Source organism: Protomyctophum parallelum, assembly GCF_964188405.1.
Source record: "Protomyctophum parallelum genome assembly, chromosome: 2".
NCBI classification, from domain to species: Eukaryota; Metazoa; Chordata; class Actinopteri; order Myctophiformes; family Myctophidae; genus Protomyctophum; species Protomyctophum parallelum.
This window is the reverse complement of record NC_139699.1, coordinates 36,356,297-36,376,296: the sequence shown is the minus strand read 5'-3', so window position 1 is coordinate 36,376,296 and position 20,000 is coordinate 36,356,297. Positions and strand designations below refer to the sequence as shown.

General features: G+C 41.5%; 1 protein-coding gene across 1 annotated transcript in view; it reads left to right on the top strand.

The window, feature by feature from the left end:
• Nucleotides 1–7,060: 7,060 nt before the first annotated feature.
• LOC310854608 (monoacylglycerol lipase abhd6-A-like) overlaps nucleotides 7,061–20,000 on the top strand; it is a gene marked incomplete at both ends in the record, with an annotated part of 41,615 nt that continues 28,675 nt past the window's right edge. Inside the window, 2 exons of the mRNA XM_083759283.1 lie at nucleotides 7,061–8,023; nucleotides 13,321–13,418. Of these exons, the coding sequence (XP_083615409.1) occupies nucleotides 7,061–8,023; nucleotides 13,321–13,418 (1,061 nt within the window). The remainder of the gene's footprint in view (nucleotides 8,024–13,320; nucleotides 13,419–20,000) is intronic.

Genomic DNA, 20,000 nt, shown 5'->3' with positions numbered 1-20,000 from the left:
GCAACCTGTACAGAAACCCCCAAGAGTCTCTCTCTCCCTCTCTTTCTCTCTCTCTCTGTCTCTAACACTCACTCACTGACGGAGATAATGGCCTCTTAGAACAGAGAGGATGACCCGGTTTTATACACTTTTCATCTATCTCTTCTGCAAGAGAAAGAACCGTGTGTGTGTGTGTGTGTGTGTGTGTGTGTGTGTGTGCATGCGTACGTGTGTGTGGGAGAGAGTTGCGGGGGGTGGGGGGGAGGGGGTGGTAGGGGGGGTGTTGAATAGAGAGAAAAGATGAACTACAGAGTGCTGGTAATATTACAGATTGAAGCCCTTGGCCTGTGCGGCACTCCGCTAGCATCTGGATAATGGACGAGGTTGAGACTGGAGTGGCCCCTTCTCTCGGCTAGATGATGATGGAGAATGTCTCTCGTCTGGCCTGTCGGGTCCAAGCCAGCATTGATCCCTGCCAGCGAGGCCGCTGGGCTCCAGTGCTGGACACAGCAGGAGTCTATTATCTAAGAGATTACTTTCAAAGCTTTTCATTTTGCCGCTTGCCTTCGTGTGGGTGCAGCGAGGTCGGGGTCACTGGGTTTGTGTCGGTGTTGCACCCCTAACTTTCTGACCTGACCTGGTGTCTGTCGTTGTTGGGCAGAAAACTTGTATCTCTATATATTTCCACATTTTGTTTCGTTTTTTTGTAAATTAATGTCATTGTTTGTCGTAAGACAGTGTGGCTACAATAGCCATTATGTGAGCCTGTTGTGATTGGCTCCTTTAACTACTTTCACAACATTTAACAATGAAAGTCTGTCAGTGAAAAAGCAATATTATTCACAGTTTTTCTCAGTAGCCTACAAGCTTGTGCGTGGCACAAAGTGACTATTTTCTATTCTAGAATAGCCAACGTATAAAATATGGATAAAGTGGTTATAATGATTGTAATGCTGTAGTGTATTAACACATTTTACAGAATTGACACGAGTTCTTGACATTTCAATGTTTGTGTTTACACACTTTTGTCTTCAATGTTTGTGTTTACACAAACCCTCAAAGTTGGACATAGGAGGGGCTATAGCACCCCTCAAATATAATAGGGTGTACTAAAAGATTGATCCCATATTCCCTTTATCATTGATTATTCTAGAAGCTGAATTGAAGGGCTTCTTACAGGGGGTGAAATGATCTCAGCAGACAAACATTATACAGTATGATACAGACACAGGAAGAGGAGAGGTCCATTATACCTTTGACCATGAACCAATGTACTTTGTTGTGAGCCACCTGCTACCTTCCTACACATCTCATACAGGCTTACCAAGACCTCTTCTAGTCCATCTAACCCCCCCTCCACCTTTGCCCTTCCACAACCTGCAGGTCCCCCCGCTCCTCTATCATCATTGACACACAGGTTGCACACTCCACCACCCAGTCAGTAACAAGCCTTGAGTAGCACATGGGACCAACCGTAGTCTCTCATCTCTGTTGTGCTTCCCACCCCACCTTTCTCGGCCACGCATCACTATCGAATGGAGTGTTCTTTCTCGGGTAATGGTCGCTGTTGGGCAGAAACCTTGTATCTCCATGTTTCAACTTTCAATGTACTTAAAAAAGTAGCAAAAGTAATTACAAGCTCACAACGCCTCGCAATGTCACACAGAGAGAGCTTGTGGATTTGCTATTTTTGCCTTTTTGGGGGCTTTTTGTCTTTATAGGACAGTAGCCCCTCCTGGAGAAGGCTGGCGGTACATGAACCGCTACGCCATCGGCCCAGGCCTAATTTTTGCAATTTTGTACACTTTAAAGTTAAGTGGTTAAGTACGGAGCCCCTGAGTGGCCACGGAAGAAAATTTATTTTATCTCGAGATAAACTACATTTTCTTCCGTGGCCACTCAGGGGCTCTAGTGTGTCTGTGGGTGTAATAAATATTGAACCAATAAAAATTATTAACAAGAGCCTGTGACTAAATAACTCCAATAGATCCACTGAAACATACCAGTAGGCCCTTTACATTTTCTAAAAAGTAACCGTTTTGGACATACATCGGTTTCCCCCTGACAGCGATGATATACTTTTCTGTTTTGCCCTCAGAACAGCTTGATCCGTTTCTTTTCCCTGCCTCATCTCCTGGTTCTGTTTGCTCATTCCTTCTCTCAGCAAAAATGACTGCGGTACTGACTGAGGCAGGGTTTATCCATGCTCATTCATATCATATGGATGTCTTTCATGTCAAATTATTCATATCTGTAAATCTACCACTCTGCAAAAGCATTTGCCATCAGTTTTGTTTTTGTTGTTTATTTTCTTTTACTTGGATACTTTCGCTCCACTACATTTCAAAGGCAAATGCTTTTGTCTCATTACATTTCTGGGAAGCACTGAATATAACCACTTAAGACATATTTTAAATAGTGGAATATCTACAAGTTCACATCACACTGGGATGCAAGACTTTAGATCTGCTATTTTCACTATCATTGATGTTGACAATTCAAAAATGTTTTAATGTCAACATGTTTGCACTTTGTATAGCCTACTACTTTTTAATGATCCAAGTACAAATCTGACAGAGGAACTAGCTTTCACTTGTAGTTGAGTCATATTTCACCAAGAGTATAGCCTATATCTATCTATACTGGGGCTGAGTGTGTTACTTTGTCCACCACTGTGACAAGTTAAGTTGTCTGTGTTCTGTGCACGCATGGTCATTGGCTGTGATGAGAGCAGCTTGAAGATACATAACCATGTCAGGCTGAAGGAGAAGAGGAGAGAAGAAAAATCAAGTCTGCAGAATAAGCTTTAATTAGGTAATTAGGCAAAGTGGGGATGGGGCATTTAGAGTCCCAATTGGGAGTAGAATTGCCCATTATCCAGTGATTGTCTCCAGCATGACTATTACTTATGTTATGTAGAGGCTCTGTTCTCCAATAGTATCTCAAAGCATGGAGTGTGACCATGCTAATTACACCCATTATTCAGAGCTATAGGTGGCAGCCAACCACACACCTGGAGAAACACACGCACGAACGCAGCCACGCGCACACACACACACACACACACACACACACACACACACACACACACACACACACACACACACACACACACACACACACACACACACACACACACACACACACACACACACACACACACACAATTTATAGATGAAATCGAATCGTGTTATTCTCAATATTGTTACATTACGGTGTTGTGAAAGACTGATTATTCAAGCCATTTCAGAGAGTGATTGATACAAGATACTATAGCCTACTGTGTAAAACAATTTCACTCACTCTGTTTAAGACTGAGACATTTCTTCTATACTGAAATATTTCCATGCGTATGTCAGTCTTGACCTTTAAATGTGGACCATTCTGACCTTTAAAAGCCTATGTGGTTTAATGTGAATCTGTTTCTTACCAGCAGAAACAATTGGTTGTGGATGTAGCAGTGTTTCAATTCAGTGTATGCTTTCTTTCTTTCATGCTTTCTTACTTTTTCTTCTTCTTTTAACAGTATCTAAATAACTTGCCTTCTACACCCAGCACTCATGAAGTTCAGTTAGGTTAATGGCGTGAACAGCTATAGAATACATACACTCATGGTTGACAGTGACACCTACCGGTAAATCATGGAAACAACAACTGACTGTCCTTAGTTGTGGCCCAGAAGTAGCAGGCAGCTACTCTCTCTCTCTAGCTATAGCCTATTGATTGATTGATTGATTGAACTATTTATTAACAGTTTGCAGAATTACAGTACATTTCAAGCACAAACTCAATACAAAGACTGTTAACTGTGAGTGGACGACCCAATTAAGCATTACACTTGTTTACAACAGGTTCCACATTGTTCAATTCATCAAAACAGGCTGGATTGTCCTGTTTTTAAACGTCGCAGCCATCAGATCTACAAGCTCACAGTGCAGCTTGTAGATCTGCTCTTCTAGTGTGGGAGGAATCAAGGAAGCTCTTAGAAGGAAGTGAAGTGGTCACGTGACTGGGCTGCGCCATGACACTTTCATGGACACTTTCACGGGAGCCAAACTACACCCGGAAGTTCGGCAGAATGCACTGGAGTCAATGATAGCTCAGTGACCAGCTCATGAACAAACATTATTTATGAATGACTGAGACCTTTTGTAAAGTGATCGCTTCTGGAAAATAAAATAATATATATAACACGTTATTTTAGGTCTTTTAGTCTTATTTTTTGATGTGCATACTACTTAATGTGATTTCTTTTTTCAAAGAGCAGAGAGCAGCCCAGGCAGAAAACTTACTATGTGCTCTTCTATAAATACCTCAATAAAAATAAATAGTTATTAAGTCGAAAAACAACCAATCGGAAAAAACGTGTGATATCACTTATGTCTTCTTTCATATTCCTGAACCAATTATATGACAAAGCTCGCAATCGTTCATGTATAATGTTTGTTATGAGCTGGTCCAGCCGGCTCCATTCACTGCCATGTATTCATTGCACTACTGGTGTGAGTTTGGCTCCCATGAAAGTGTCCATGAAAGTGTCATGGCGCAGCCCAGTCACGTGACCACTTCACTTCCTTCTAAGAGCTTCCTTGGGAGGAATGAGGAAGTGTCTCGTTCCCTTCCCCCCTTGCCCCAAACAAACAGTCAGAAGATCATTTAGGATCTTTTTCCGGCCAGCTCTGCTCTGCTCAACAAGCTACAGGTATATATAAAAGATACTTTATGCCGTTAGTATGTTGTGTTTACACTTAACCTGTGGTTAACAATAGACCTACTACATGTATCTCTGAATATTGAATACTTTACTTTTTCTAATACTAAACTAAGCAACAGCTACCTATCCTTAAATATTTTCAATATTATTAGCCTGCACTTGTATTATGTCTTCTGTAATCTCAGCATAATTGAAAATGAAGACTTTGTCCTTTTATAAGAAAACAAATAAAGGTTAAATGTACTTTCCTGAGTTTAAGTTAGTGACAGTGCAATATAATTTGTATTATACACCAAAGACAAGCCCCTTGGCATTTTATCTGTTGAATTATCCTCCATTTTCAATTAATCTGAACATTAAAGACATGACATAGAAATACACAATTCTATGAAAAAAGGAATAACGGTTAAATAAAGTTACAAATTACACCAGCTCAGTGGCCTTGTGGTTAGAGTGTCCGCCCTGAAACTGGGAGGTCGGGGTTCAATCCCTGCCGGGTCATACCAAAGACTGTAAAAATGGGACCCAATGCCTCCCTGCTTGACACTCAGCATCAAGGGTTGGATTGGGGGTAAGTCCCTGCGACATACTAGCGTCATGTCCAGGGGGTGTACTTGTACATCAAGCTGCCTCACGCTACAGAAACAGGAGATAGGCTCCTGCCCTATGGGCCTCATGGCTCGGCAAGGTTACTTACTACTGTACTACAAATTACAATACAATAACTAGAACTGCACTCTGTCGAGTGCATACTTGCTTGTTGCACACTAGTAGGCCATAAATGGCCAACTAGTGCGCAAGCAGAGCGCGCAAGTACTTTTGACCGCTACAAACTGTCAACCAATTAATGTATTAATGTATATGTAATTTGTAAGTTGATTAGCTGTATACTGTGGTTACTTTGCGCCGTACGCACCGTCCCAGCCGTCCCGCCACTTTTGATGCATATGCATCGTCCCAGGAAATTGTGCCTGATACGGCAGTGGTGCCAGATTACATACATGTATACACAGGAGCATTACCTTTAATCCTCCCAACACTGTCTAAAACATATCGTCATTACGTCACCATCGAAAACCAATTACACTCTGGCATTGGGTCCTTTAATCCACATATTTCTTACGTCATCATTGAGAGCTATTTATACATATACTATGTATATGTATATGTAATTTGTAAGTTGATTAGCGGTATACTGTGGTTACTTTGCGCCAAAAGCCGTCCCAGCCAACCCGCCACTTTTGATGCGTCCCAGCAAATTGTGCCTGATACGGCAGTGGTGCCAGATTACATACATGTATACACAGGAGCATTACCTTTAATCCTCCCAACACTAAAACATATCGTCATTACGTCACCATCGAAAACACACTCTGACATTGGGTCCTTTAATCCACATATTTCTTACGTCATCATTGAGAGCTAGTTATACATATACACACCATGTAATCTGGTCCCAGCAAATCAGGCACAATTTGCTGGGACGGTGCATACGCATCAAAAGTGGCGGGTTGGCTGGGACGGTGCGTACGAGCCGGGTGAAACTATTACTTGCGCGCTCTGCTTGCGCAAGTAATTATTGTATTTAAAAAATAATAATAATAATTATGAAAATCATGAAACTATAGTATAGTATTTGAAACTATTGTCCAGCCAAAGAGACAACTCAGGACTATTATTATTAATATGTCTGTGTAATATTTCTATACTGCACACTGCTAGGCAGTGATAATCTCATATCCACTGTCCTCCTGTCAGTGCTAGTTTGCGTATTGATGTATAAATATATATGTATAAATATATGTCACGTGATGTCAATAAATACTAGCCTAATGTCCAAATGTAGTTCTACATGACATCATATTTGGACATCATATCGATGATGCAAGATTATCTGGTGGTACATTAGGCCTATGAGTATTTCGCCACAAAATGTCCAATGTATGTGTGATGATGTCAAACGTTTGTACTGTGTCACAAGAAAACCATGCAACATAAATATCCTGGGGGATAAAATGCAGTACATACTCCTTAGCGACTCAGATCAATAGGGATCAACTGTAATTTCTTCCATTAACATCATCTGGAGTCAGACTCTCCTTCAAGCGGTTTTCCTAGATTCCCTGTTTAGGACCTTGTATTGGATTCATAATAAATCTTATTACTGTGTGTTGAACAAACAATTCTGCAATAGTATTTACGATCGAGTGAGTGAAGTTACAGTAGGATGTTATGGCAGGTATAATACTTAATACATTGTGTAATACTTTTACGTTTACACAGAACACTGGAGATTGACTGACAAGGAAGAGAACGACAAGAAAAAACGTGAGAAGAGATTGAGTGATGAACTTGACTGTGGCTAAAATGCTAATGCTAGCAGGCAGTACTATCCCGGCTTTCATCACTTCCTTCCTGTTCCGACCTGCTGTCCTCACCAAGGTCAACTGGTATTGGAGGTATAGGCTAGGCCTGAAGGTAGACTATACTGACTGTGGGGAGTACCGGTTCTGTTATTCCCACCGTGGAACACCAGGGGGCGCTACACCCTCCCTCCTAATGCTGCATGGCTTCTCAGCAAACAAAGACATGTGGCTCTCTGTGGTCAAGTACCTACCCAAGAATCGGCATATTGTCTGTGTGGACATGCCTGGACATGAAGGGACCAGCAGGACAAGTGCAGACAATTACAGCATAGAGGGACAAGTCAAACGTATACATCAGTTTGTAGAGAGTATCCATCTAAACAGACGTCCATTCCACCTCATCGGTATGTCCATGGGCGGTAACGTAGCAGGGGTGTACGCTGCCCGCTACCCCTCTCTCCTGTCTGGACTCACCCTCATCTGTCCTGCAGGGTTGGTGTGCCCCACAGAGAGCATGTTTGTGAAGAGACTGAAAGAGTTAGAAAGCACTGAGAATGTGGAGGATATTCCTCTGATCCCATCCACACCAAAACAGATGGATGACATGGTGAAACTGGTCTGTTACGAAGACTTCAAAATACCTTCAAAGATTCTACAGGCACTTGTTAATGTAAGGATCCCCAATAATGACTTCTACAGGGAAGTGTTTCTGGAGATTGTGGGAGAAAAGTCTCGTTGTTCTCTCCAGGACAACCTGCATCTCATCACAGCACCCCTCCAGGTGATTTGGGGGAAACACGACCAGGTGGTTGATGTTTCTGGGGCGTCTGTGTTGCAGGAGGCTCACCCTGGTTGCCAGGTGACACTGTTGGACAAGTGCGGTCACTCTGTCATCCTGGAGAGACCCAGGAAGACTGCTCACCTCATCATGGACTTCCTGTCTGCCCAGGACATCAACAAACAAGCATTTAATCAACTGAATAGAGGGCAGGACACAAGAGGATTGACAGATGTAATTGCATGAGGTTTATTCGGGGGGAAAGGACATTTAAGACCTATTCCGCTTGCACTGAAAGACGTGAATCCACTGGCAATTGTTTAATGTCGTCTTTATTGGTTGTATTTTGTTCTGTTAATCTCTCCACTCTTGATCTTGTATCATTTTCTAACTTCAGATGGAGTGGCAATGAAAGAGTGCAATTCCCGTTTCTTCTATGAACAGAAAATGACACTTGTGTGAAGTAAGGGGCACCTTGTCTCAGCCTTTTGCTGCCACATGACGTCATGGGGGCATGAATGAGACAAACATAAATAGCCGAATGGACTTGGCTGCTACATGACGTCATGTCTGTAAGATTTGCTGAAAACAAAGAACACACACACACACACACACACACACACACACACACACACACACACACACACACACACACACACACACACACACACACACACACACACACACACACACACACACACACGCGCGCACACGCACACACACGCACACACAGTATTCTATTCTACAGTGTGGCAAAATGTTAATCTCCTTCAGGATTTTTGAGTGGCGCTAGCCCCTCCAACATCTGGCTCCTGGAAATTATGTCAAGTCTGTGGACTTTTTGGCCCCATTTAGACTGCAGTCACATCCAGTAAAATCTGATTCAAATCTGATTTATTTGTCATATCTGATCCTTTGGCTAATTGGCTTGACCATTCACACTGCATTTGCAAGTGACCAGATCCGATCTGTCACATTTACACTGGCAGCCAAATCTAGTCTGAATCATCCAGATTGGAATCTGATTTGTTTAAAGGGATTGTGACATAAAAAACCCTTAACTTTTAACATTCAGTACTAGATTTTCTGTGGTCTGGGGTTTCTGGCTCAAACAAGTGCTCTGTTTGTGACGTCACAGCCTGCAAATCCCATATACGGTATGTCAATGGGATTTGCCAGCAGATGTCACTGTTTTGCCTGTTTTCATTGCAGCTCAAAAGGCAGGGTGTAATGGAGGTCTAAATAAAATCTAAATGAAAAATAAATAAAAACGTAAAAAGTACTGTCGACCGCTACAAACTGTCGAATCTCAGCTTCTCTGTGAAAGACGAACATGAATTACCTTCTGTTGAAGAACATGAAGGAACATGAAGGTAATTCTATTTTCTATCTTACTATATCTTTCGTTACGTAATTAACAACAATCAATTAATGTAATGTAATTAATACGGATGATTGACGGCTTTCGATGGTGACGTATATGTCGATCAGTGTCGGGTGGATTAAAATCTGATTTCATGTTACAGGCCCTGCACTGCATGAGAGACTCAGCAGGGACAGATTCCAGTTACTGAGGCCTGGGGACAGACAGAGGGACACCGTTGGGGGGCGACCAGCTCCGTAGGTCGCACCGGAGAGAGGCCAATAGGTCCCCCACTGGCCTCCGGAGGTGGGCGTTTGTGTCACCGGAGGGGGGGGGGGTTGGTCTCACGTTGGTCTCGCTGCATAGGGAACAGAAGAACAAGCGTCACTGGCCTCACCAGGGGGACTTTGACAGCTGTTTGTGTGAGTTTATTTTAAAACAAAGTCATAATCATCCTCCGTCTTTGGTGCTGAGCCACAGTGCATGAGTATAGCAGAATCATCGTAAAAAAGGAAAGGGCTTAGGCTATATTGCCTTTTGATTCGAATGCACCAAAAACCTTAATAAGCAGCAACAGTCGACAAACTTCTTGCAGTAAATGAAACCTGAAGAAGACTGTACGGTCAAAAAGCTGTTTAAAATAGCAGATATAGAAGCTCATGGTGCGGCACAAAGTGACGCGCTATGAGCTTGTATATCTGCTATTATATTGATTGCCATTGATATTGACTAAAAGTTGATGATGACTAAAAGTATGACTAAATTATATATTGACAATTCCGTCAGTTCGTGAAAACTAGCCTTTATGGAGCTGAGGACTAGTGGAGAAGAGATCCAGTAGAACTAAAAGACAAGTCATTTAATGCTCAGTTGTGCGTGGGTATCACGCTCTGAAAATAGCCGATCTACAAGCTCACACCGTGTTGCAGAGTGACACGTTGTGAGCTTGTAGATCAGCTATTCTCAGCACACAGCTGAGTATAAATCAGGCATTTCGACTCCACCACGGCAGGTCACTAAAATCAAGATTATCCTCTCTCTCTCTCTCTCTCTCATTCTCTCTCTCTCTCTCTCTCTCTCTCTCTCTCTCTCTCTCTCTCTCTCTCTCAATTCAATGCAATTTAAATGAAGGTGAAGTAAAACTAAAATGCACTAAACAAGTCAGAAAACTGGCGAGTTCTCCGGATACCCTGGAATGAATGACTCCTGCTGGACTCTGGCACGTGTTCAGTGCACGTGCATGCTGATGCACTGCTGGGACGTTACTCTACAGCAGTATTTAGGAAACATAAGGAAACATAAAACATGTAGGAAACATAAAAAAATGATATTACTCAGTGGCAACCCATAAAAATGGTTGGGAACCGCTTCAGTTCAGAACCAGTTCTTAGTCCATGAGCCAGAGCTCCAACATAGGAACGTTAATTATGAATTGAGTGGGCGAAACCATACCTATATTAAATGGTCAATATAAGTATATAAGCTCATACCCTCTATACTGTGGAAGGGTTATCAACATATACGTTTACATTGCCAAAGCAGAAGGAACAATACAACAATACAGCAATACAATCAAAACAAATATTATGTACATTTGAAGGTCAGAATCTTCAATAGATCAAATTCTATGTACCATGGTCACTCGATGCAGGTATAGTGCAGGAATATACACAATGATTAGTCTTTAGGGTGGTTGTGTTCCATTTGATATCTTTCTCCTATCACAGCAACTCACAAATCTTGCTGCTGTGTTTGCACATTGTTGTACTTCGCCCAGCAGATATGGGATTTTTTTGTCATTGGTCATGTTTTCAAAATCTTTGTGTGTGGTTGTAATCTGTAGGAAGTATGTGTCTCTGATGTCTTGGTACAATGGACAGATGGTTAGGAAGTGTAGCTCGGTTTCCACTTCATTTTGTGTGCAGTGGGTGCATAGTCTGTCTTCTCTCGGGATACAGGTCTGCCTATGACGGCCTTTCTCGATCGCGAGACTGTGATCACTGAGTCTGTACCTAGTTAAGATTTTTCTTTGTTTTGGGTCGGTCACGGTGCTCAGGTATTCTGCCACTGTGTATTCTCTGTTTAGGGCCAGATAGCATTTTAGTTTACTCTGCTTTTGTGTTGCTTCTTTCCTATGTGTCAGATAGTTTTCCTTTTGCTGTTTTATAATTTGGTTTAGTCCAATGGGTTTTCTATCTCGTGGCTCTGTTTGTGTTTGTGCCCGGAGTTCCAGGGCCAGGTGGCTGAGGGGGAATCTCTCTAGAGTTTCACTGTGTGTGAGTGCCTTGTTATGGAGTGCATCTAGGTCACTTTCTTTTAGGTGGTTGTAGAACTTAAGTGCTCTCTTTTTTATTTTGATTATGAGTGGGTATCGTCCTAATTCTGCCCTGCATGCATTATTTGGTGTTTTTCGCTGGGTACGGAGAATGGATTTGCAGAGTTCTGTGTGTAGGGTCTCGGTTTCATATATTAATTTAGTTGTTGACAAGGTATGGTTTCGCCCTCTCAATTCATAAATTAACGGTCCAATTTTGGAGGCCCATTAATTGTCTTGGAACTATACAGTCACAGTGCACGACCATAATAGATGCCATTGGGGCTGCCAGAGGAGATTCACTGTTGATAGACGTGCACACATAGACATCAAAGGGGGCTTCAGCCCCTGCCATTTCACCCGTCTGTAAAACAACTGCCCTCTCCAGACCACGAATGCAGCATTTACTATGGTGAAATAAATGCAAATGCCACTCCTTTCCATACCAGCATTCAGGAGAATTCCTTTTTTTCCCGAAGTCTCCTGAACTTTTTTGCGTTGAACAAATTTGTTTAGAAATCCAGGTCGTACAGTAGCCTACATCGCATCTCCACTAGATAAAGAGTGCTGGGTTGCGCCCCGAAAATAGCTGATCTTTCTACAAGCTCTCAACGCGACGCAGCCCGACACGTTGTGAGCACGTTGTAACACTCTCTGCACGTCCCTGGTTGGCAGTGAGGTCAGATGTACAGTAGAGTTGCTGGCCGGCTCGATGTATTCAGATCTAGTATGTCAAACCATGGCTATCCAGGGTTTGATCAGAGGTCAGTGTCGTGGTCTTCATATATGGAGATCCAGGTGAAGATAGTCAGCTCCACATGTGGAGATCGGATCCATGTGTTGTACCAACTTGGTTCTTTTTACTCGAGTAATTCCAATTAACAAATTCCAATACTTTTACTTCAACTCCACTACATCTTGGATCCAAATAGCCTATTGTACTTTTTACTCCACTACAATTATTTGAAAACTTTAGTTATTCCGGTAGTTAGCCTACTTTGTAGATTTGTTTTTTTATTACAAAGCATACATTAACCACTTCGGTTCAGCCCATATGATGAATTCCTGTTCTGTTCTTTACCTACAGAGAAATGTCTATTTGTATGTCTCTAAATGTTTGTATGTCTTTAAATGTTTTGATGAATTGAACAATGTGGACCCTGTTGTAAACAAGTGTAATGCTTAATTGGGTCGTCCACTCACAGTTGACAGTCTTTGTATTGAGTTCGTGCTTAAAATGTACTGTAAATTCTACAAACTGTTAATAAAGATTTCAATCAATCAATCAATCCCTATACATACATTTCGTCCATTCAAAAATAGCCAATCTGCTTCTCAAATTCTGTATGTACATCTTGATGCGGCTGCCAATACATTTGAAGTACATTTTGAATTTCTGACTTTGACTTGAAATAGAGTATATTAGTACTATATTGATGCTTTTACTTTTGTAAAACTATTTAGTATATTTTCTCCACCCCTGCACATTGTAACACATTGTCTTTATTTTAGAATGAGTGGGACCATAAAAAAAAGATAATGCTACATTGCCATCTAGTGGACATGTTTGGCACGTCATGCTGCATAAGCATGATTGCTGCAATGCTGTAGGCCAGTGGTTTTCAAACCTTTTCATAGCTAAGGCCCAATATTTATTCTGCATTTGAGTCATGGACCACCATTTCATGACATTTAATGACAAATGTTGATCAAAATATTCTTATACATTCTCTAATTGTACTTCTTGTAAATTAACGTATGTGTACTATGTCCCTCTGACCCTCTCGCACCCTCTCATCCAAACAGGTCTCCAAGCAGGCAGCATATGGTCACTGGTTGACATGGGAATGGTACCGCATTCCCCTCACCATTGACATGCAGCTGTTTGTTCTATACCCTTACAGGTATGCCGGAACCAGCCCCTACAGCTCTATAATGTGCATCACAACCTTCTCTCTCATGAAGCATATGATGAAGTACTCAAAGCAACAAGAACACATCGAAACGTTAATGAAGACAATATGAATTAAATATATATGGTGTCTTTGCACAGACAGTATGCAGCATTAGATACGCCTCATCTGTGACGCCAGCACAAATTAGTGACTCATTGACAGCATTATCAGCTAAATCAAACAGTGTTCACGCTTCGTGATGTCTCTCAGAACATGAGACGGCGTGTGTTTGGCTATAAATCAATAGCCTAAAAAGGACAATCTTCTTTATTATGATGTGGATGGAGGAATGTGTGGGACTGGACAATCTGTCCGGGAACAGCTAGGCTACATGAAAGGATTGGAAGATTAACATAAAAAAATAACAAGATGATGTTCAAAGTGTATTATGGACGGTTGATCAAACCCTGATTCTTATTTTCCATTCATGCCTCATGCAATTTCAACTATTTATTTAACATTCTTATCATTCCATTTTTTTAGGGTTGGGTATTTATATGTGTGGCTGTGGTTGTATGGTCTTCTTCTGTCGTACTGTATGTCCTTAGACCTTCAGCTCCGTTGCAGCAAGCCGGTCCAGTGTATCATCGTCTAGGACGATCAATTAAGCCACGATCCCCATTCGATGGCCGGTATTCGGGGCAGCAGGTCATCATGTGTTCCACAGTCTGTAGTGGATCCCCACATGCGCAGTGGACACTGTCTGTGAGACCCCACAGTGGACACTGTCTGTGAGACCCCACAGTGGACACTGTCTGTGAGACCCCACAGTGGACACTGTCTGTGAGACCCCACAGTGGACACTGTCTGTGAGACCCCACAACACCAGAGAGAGTGCAACAAACCATGTACAACCCAGATTCGGCACAAACAAGGGACTAAATTATTTTCGCTCCTATATGCCACCAAAATGTGGAACGCCCTACCAACAGTCATTAAGACATGCGAATCCCTTGACTCCTTCAAAACCGCTCTCAAAGGGCACCTACGGATGGCTGCAATTCGAAACTGGCCCCCGTAAAATCTGAATCCCCCCACGCCCCCCTTCCCCCTTTCCCCTTTCCCCTTTCCCCTCACTGTATATGTTTCTTTTCCCTTTTTATACCTCCATTATGATGAATTCCTGTTCTGTTCTTTGGCTATATATAAGTGTCTATTTGTACGTCTCTAAATGTTTTGATGAATTGAACAAGGTGGACCCTCTTGTAAACAAGTGTAATGCTTAATTGGGTCGTCCACTCACAGTTAACAGTCTTTGTATTGAGTTGTGCTTGAAATGTAGGCCTACTGTAATTCTGCAAACTGTTATGTTTCAATATGAAATTCTAAAACGGTTAGTCCCAATACTTGATTCTGATTGGCTGATTCGGTCTGGCTTGTTAGCCAGGCTATCTAAGCACCGCCCGGCTCATATGACTATAAATGTGTGGCTCCAGGGCGGGCAGCCCCGTAAGCGACATCAAGCTCTATTCTCCCGTATAGCCTACCTACCGAGCACAACAAGGAAGTGATGTGGCTCTCTCTGGTGGAGCAAAGCGTAGCTACTTTTGTGAATTCAATCGTTTTATTAGGTTAATATTGCTATATGTTTGTAACCGTTTTAGAAAAGCAGCCAATAAGCCACTCGAGGCCCCAGTTTACCGGGTATTTTACAATGGCTGCGAGGGTAGAAGACCCAGCCTACGACCCCAGCCATTGTAAAATACCCGGTATTACCACCTGAGACCTCTCGTGGTTTATTGCTTAATCATATATAATAGCCTATAGGTCGGTTGGGGGTAGATTTAGAGTGGATTATCAAAACGCACTTTAATTAAAACGAAGTCCAGAGACTGGATCCACCAGACTCCTATCCCAACGTCACTCGTTCTAATCCCATATGGGTCGCACGCACCTTTCATTAAACTACCACTTGATGGCAGTCATACCATGCAGTGTCATGTCCGTAGAGAGAGAGAGACGCTTTACTCGCTGTGGTCTCATGCAGCATCAGCATCACTCGCCAGTCTGTGATCTTTCAGCTGCATCTCTACACAGGACGGCAGGCTCGCATCAAGAAACCCGCCTTCATTAAGAAGACCTGTAACGTCTGTAAGGGAGTCAGCCTCCATTTGGATCTGATTATTAAAGGACACCAATAATATGGATTATCTCTGGACACATGCCGTCTGGATCCCCGGATTCATGTTCCTCTTTGGATTTCAAGGTAAGACATTAATTGTTTCATTATTACTGACAGTACAGTGTATGTTTACTGTTTGTTCCACGGAGCTTCTGGTGAAAGAGTTCTACGTCCATGTGTCACCGACGTGGAAGTGTTGTAGCCTACTTTAAGAATAAGTTATAAGAGAGAGAGAGAGTTTATGTTTGTTCATTTATTTTCATTGTTACTGTATTTCTTGTTGTTCATTATTGTTGGGATGTTTGTTGTTCTTTCTGTGTGCGCAATGTTGACTTTTGTTTTGTTCTATGTATGCTTTGGCAATGTAGAACATATTTATCATGCCACAATAGAGAGAGAGAGAGAGAGAGAGAGAGAGAGAGAGAGAGAGAGAGAGAGAGAGAGAGAGAGAGAGAGAGAGAGGAGAGAGAGAGAGAGAGAGAGAGAGAGAGAGAGAGAGAGAGAGAGAGAGAGAGAGAGAGAGAGAGAGAGAGAGAGAGAGAGAGAGAGAGAGAGAGAGAACTGACTGACTGACTGACTGACTGACTGACTGAATATGAAACAACTTCAAAAAGGGTGTGATGGTGTTATCTTGATATCAGTGTTTATTCCATAACACTTTGGCCACTTTCATGACAGGACTGTGACAGTAGACATGCTATGACCAACTAATGATCAATTATTGACCAGTCATTATTAACCAGAGGACTAATCTTCAAAGTGTGTATTTGGTACAATGACTTCTCCTCTGTAGTAGTAGTAGTTTATTTATTTTGGTCATTAAAACAAATCAATACAGTGCCTGCTTTTTTCTGCAAAAGAAACATTGACCAAAAAGGTGTAGGCTGAAGCATAGGTAAAATAATACAACAAAGCAAACAGAAGGGGAAAAAACAAGAAAACAAAACAAAAACAAACAAACCTAACATAATAAAACAAAAACAAAGACAGACAGGACAATACAGTTAACAGGAATAAGACAAAAAAGAACAAAAACAACAAAACAAAACACAAAACGAGAAAACAAAACATCATATCAATGTTGTATTATGTATCTACTATTTTTGATCTATACAATCTTTTTAATTTATTTATTGTACTACAGTTTTTTTGTTCGTCATCCAATCCATCTGACCGATATGCACCTCTCTTTGATGTTTATTCTAGCATTTGTTTGTTTGAATATGGAAGTCAAATGTTATGCCGCCCTATACAGTCAGTTCATGACTCTACTAACAGTGTGTCACTTCTCAGAGAGCAGAAAACGCTCTCACTTTGTCTCCCACAGGACTTTGTTTTGCTAGAATAGTCACAACCGCCTGTCAAAGCTCACTGGATTCACTTTGACACTCTGCTGTCAGAGAGACTTGTTTCTCAGACTGCTGTTGGGGATGGATGGAGGTTTTATGAGAAATGGGGGAAATGGGAATTAACCCAATCTGGGGGTTTGCAAAAAGGAAAACAATTACCAAATTTACATAAATAGCAAAATGTTGTCTTTTATTTTTTTGCAAGGGGATTTGGTATTTGGTATAGACTGAGCATAGTATACGTGCGTGCGTGTGTGCATGAGTGCGTGTGTACGGTATGTGTGCGGCTGAGAGAGTCCATATATTGAGCCCATAATATACAAGCAAATAAGAAGTGACGGTCTGATTTCATTGAGTGACTCCCTGCATGGTAACATATAACAGCTACAGAAAGAGTGAGTGTGTGTCTTAAATGATAATCTTAAAGTAACAACCTTTCTCTAACTATATGTCAGGATGGCAGTGTGTACTGTTAGCTGCAGGCAACGAAGAGTAGAGGCTATCCCAACATTTAAGGCCCAAACCAAACCAATGATTTGCCATGAAACTCAAACGGTTGCGAGTATAGTTGTAGTTGCATGCAACCATTATCCCCAATGTCAGTGGCAAGGAGTTGCATTGGTGTGACATGTCCTTAAAACTCTTTCAGCGCCACCTGGTGGTCACCAGTTTAGGCTTTGAGTGCCAATTCTCCCATTATAAAAAAATTAAAGAATTTGTAATTCTATTATGCATGTAATGTGCATGTCATCACCTGTACACCAGATTAGAGGAATTTTCAAAATATGGATACAATAAATCCAAGGGAGCACGTCTTGTCGTCCGTGGCATCCGGTCCATAATTGGCAATTAGACGTCTTGACGTTTATGGCTCTTAAACTGTTTTAATACAGTTTTGACCTGAGATCAGATTCTAAAAATGTCTTCTACATCCTGACAGTTTTCTGTCAGTCGTTCTTCGATTTTTCAAAAATAGCAGACCTACAAGCTCGTAGCGCGCCACTCGGTGGCGCGCTATGAGCTTGTAAATCTGCTATTCAATAGCTAAAGCATCACATAATGCTAACACCAAAAGGGGTTCCCGCCCAAAATACAGTTTTGTCGCCAGGAGTTGCATACCGTATGCTTCAATAGTTGCAGGGAAGGAGTTGCGACTATTTGCAATTGTTGTGGTTCGGGCCTTAGTTGCAATTCCCTCCATTTTGACACAATATGAGACAGAAACGTCCTATACCTGATTGCATTAAACACCAATTAACTCACCAGATATTCCACCTCTATGGACAGCTTGGGTTCTCCTCTTTGTTTCACATACATCTACCATTGTTATGAATGATGTAATGAGCAGCTTTCTATAAGTTATAGGATATGATATACTGTAAACTCTGTGAAGGCATTGTTTATTGTTTTTTGTTTATTGTTTATAAGGATCCCCATTAGCTTTTGCCTTGACAAAAGCTAGTCTTCCTGGGGTCCGACACAGACAAACATTTAACATTTAACAAAGGCAATACTTACAATTGTTTACAAACACTAACTCAAAATTAAACAAAGTAAAATAAAATATTAAATAAGAAAATAAAAAACAAGGAAAAACATAGCAAAAAATGTCTTTCAACAAATTATACATTTGAATTATAATTTTCCCAGGGTTACTGTAGTATGGTTTACATAATGTGTTCTTTTAACTTGATTTTAAAGATGAATTTTGTATTTGTATTTGTATTGGTTGCGAGTAGTGAGAATTGGCATGATTCTTCTAAGCGTATGTTTGCACCGTATCGTCTGAGTGGGTGCATTATCGCCAGGCGTGCGAGTGAAGTGGTTCAAATTTCACTCCCCAGTCCCACTCATAGCGTCCTGCCTCTGCCAACTGTTTAGGAGTTGTATTTTTGCAGGACATTAGGATTTGCATTTATGCAGCAGGACGTTGAGTGATTTCAAACGAGTGCTCTCCAAAACCACTTGACTCACATGACTGGCGATAACGAGCACACTCATTTAACCCATTTTGACCTGGGAACGATTCTGCAAATGTCTTCTAAATCCTGACTGTGTTCTTGAAAAAGCTATGTTTCTATGTCAGTCGTTCTCAAACACTTTCATGTCACTTTTCACGATTCTTCAAAAATAGCAGATTCTACAAGCTCATAGTGCGCCACTCGGTGGCGCACTATGAGCATAACATGATGCTAACACCAAAAGGGGTTCCCGCTCAGAATGGGTTAATGCAGCAGTTGAGAAACACTTATACCAGTACTACATTTAGTTCTATAGTTTGGATCTATAGCAGCTCAGCTCAGACGTTGAAATGCAGTAGCTCATACAGTCCATATTCATTCAATAACATCTTTTAATTTGTTTTTAAAACTGTGCTGTCCTCTCATCTGGAGACTACCTGTTCATGTTTTCACTAATCATCACTGTAGCAGATCCATGATGCAATAATGATCCATGTGTTATTATGTCTACGTTATGTCCATGTTATGTGAAATGTTGTTTTGTTGCAGTTTTTGTTTTGTTGTTTTGTTGTTGTTGTTTGTTTCTTGTTTATCTAGGAATTGTATTGTTTTGTCTTGTTTTGTTTTGTCTGGTTGAATTGTTTGTAAAAAGTGTCTTTATGTATGAAGTGTATTTTGTGAATTGCGGAGCCCCTTGAAAACGAGATGGTTCATCTCAAGGGATTGTTACTAATAAAGAATTTCAGAATTTCAGACAGTATACAACCTTTGATATTCATAAAATAGTCCCTTTACAGGGCTAGAGTGATTTCATGATATTTAGCTTTATCCCACATTTTGCAACCCATGTTTTAGTGTAAATGTGATCAAGCTGGGTAGAGCAGCAGACTGACCTCATGCCTCCTTCTATGCATGAGGAGTCCAATACGCTTTTTTCACCTGACAGGGGGGAGTTTCCCCGGTTGGACGACGGACGTAGCATGTGAAGGAACACGTTATTCCATCCAGTTCCTTTCCCCTCCATCAGGCAACCCGGCTGGCCAGGGTGAGGCAGTATAGAGACAATTATGTCTATACACTGCATGTGTTTTTGTGAGGG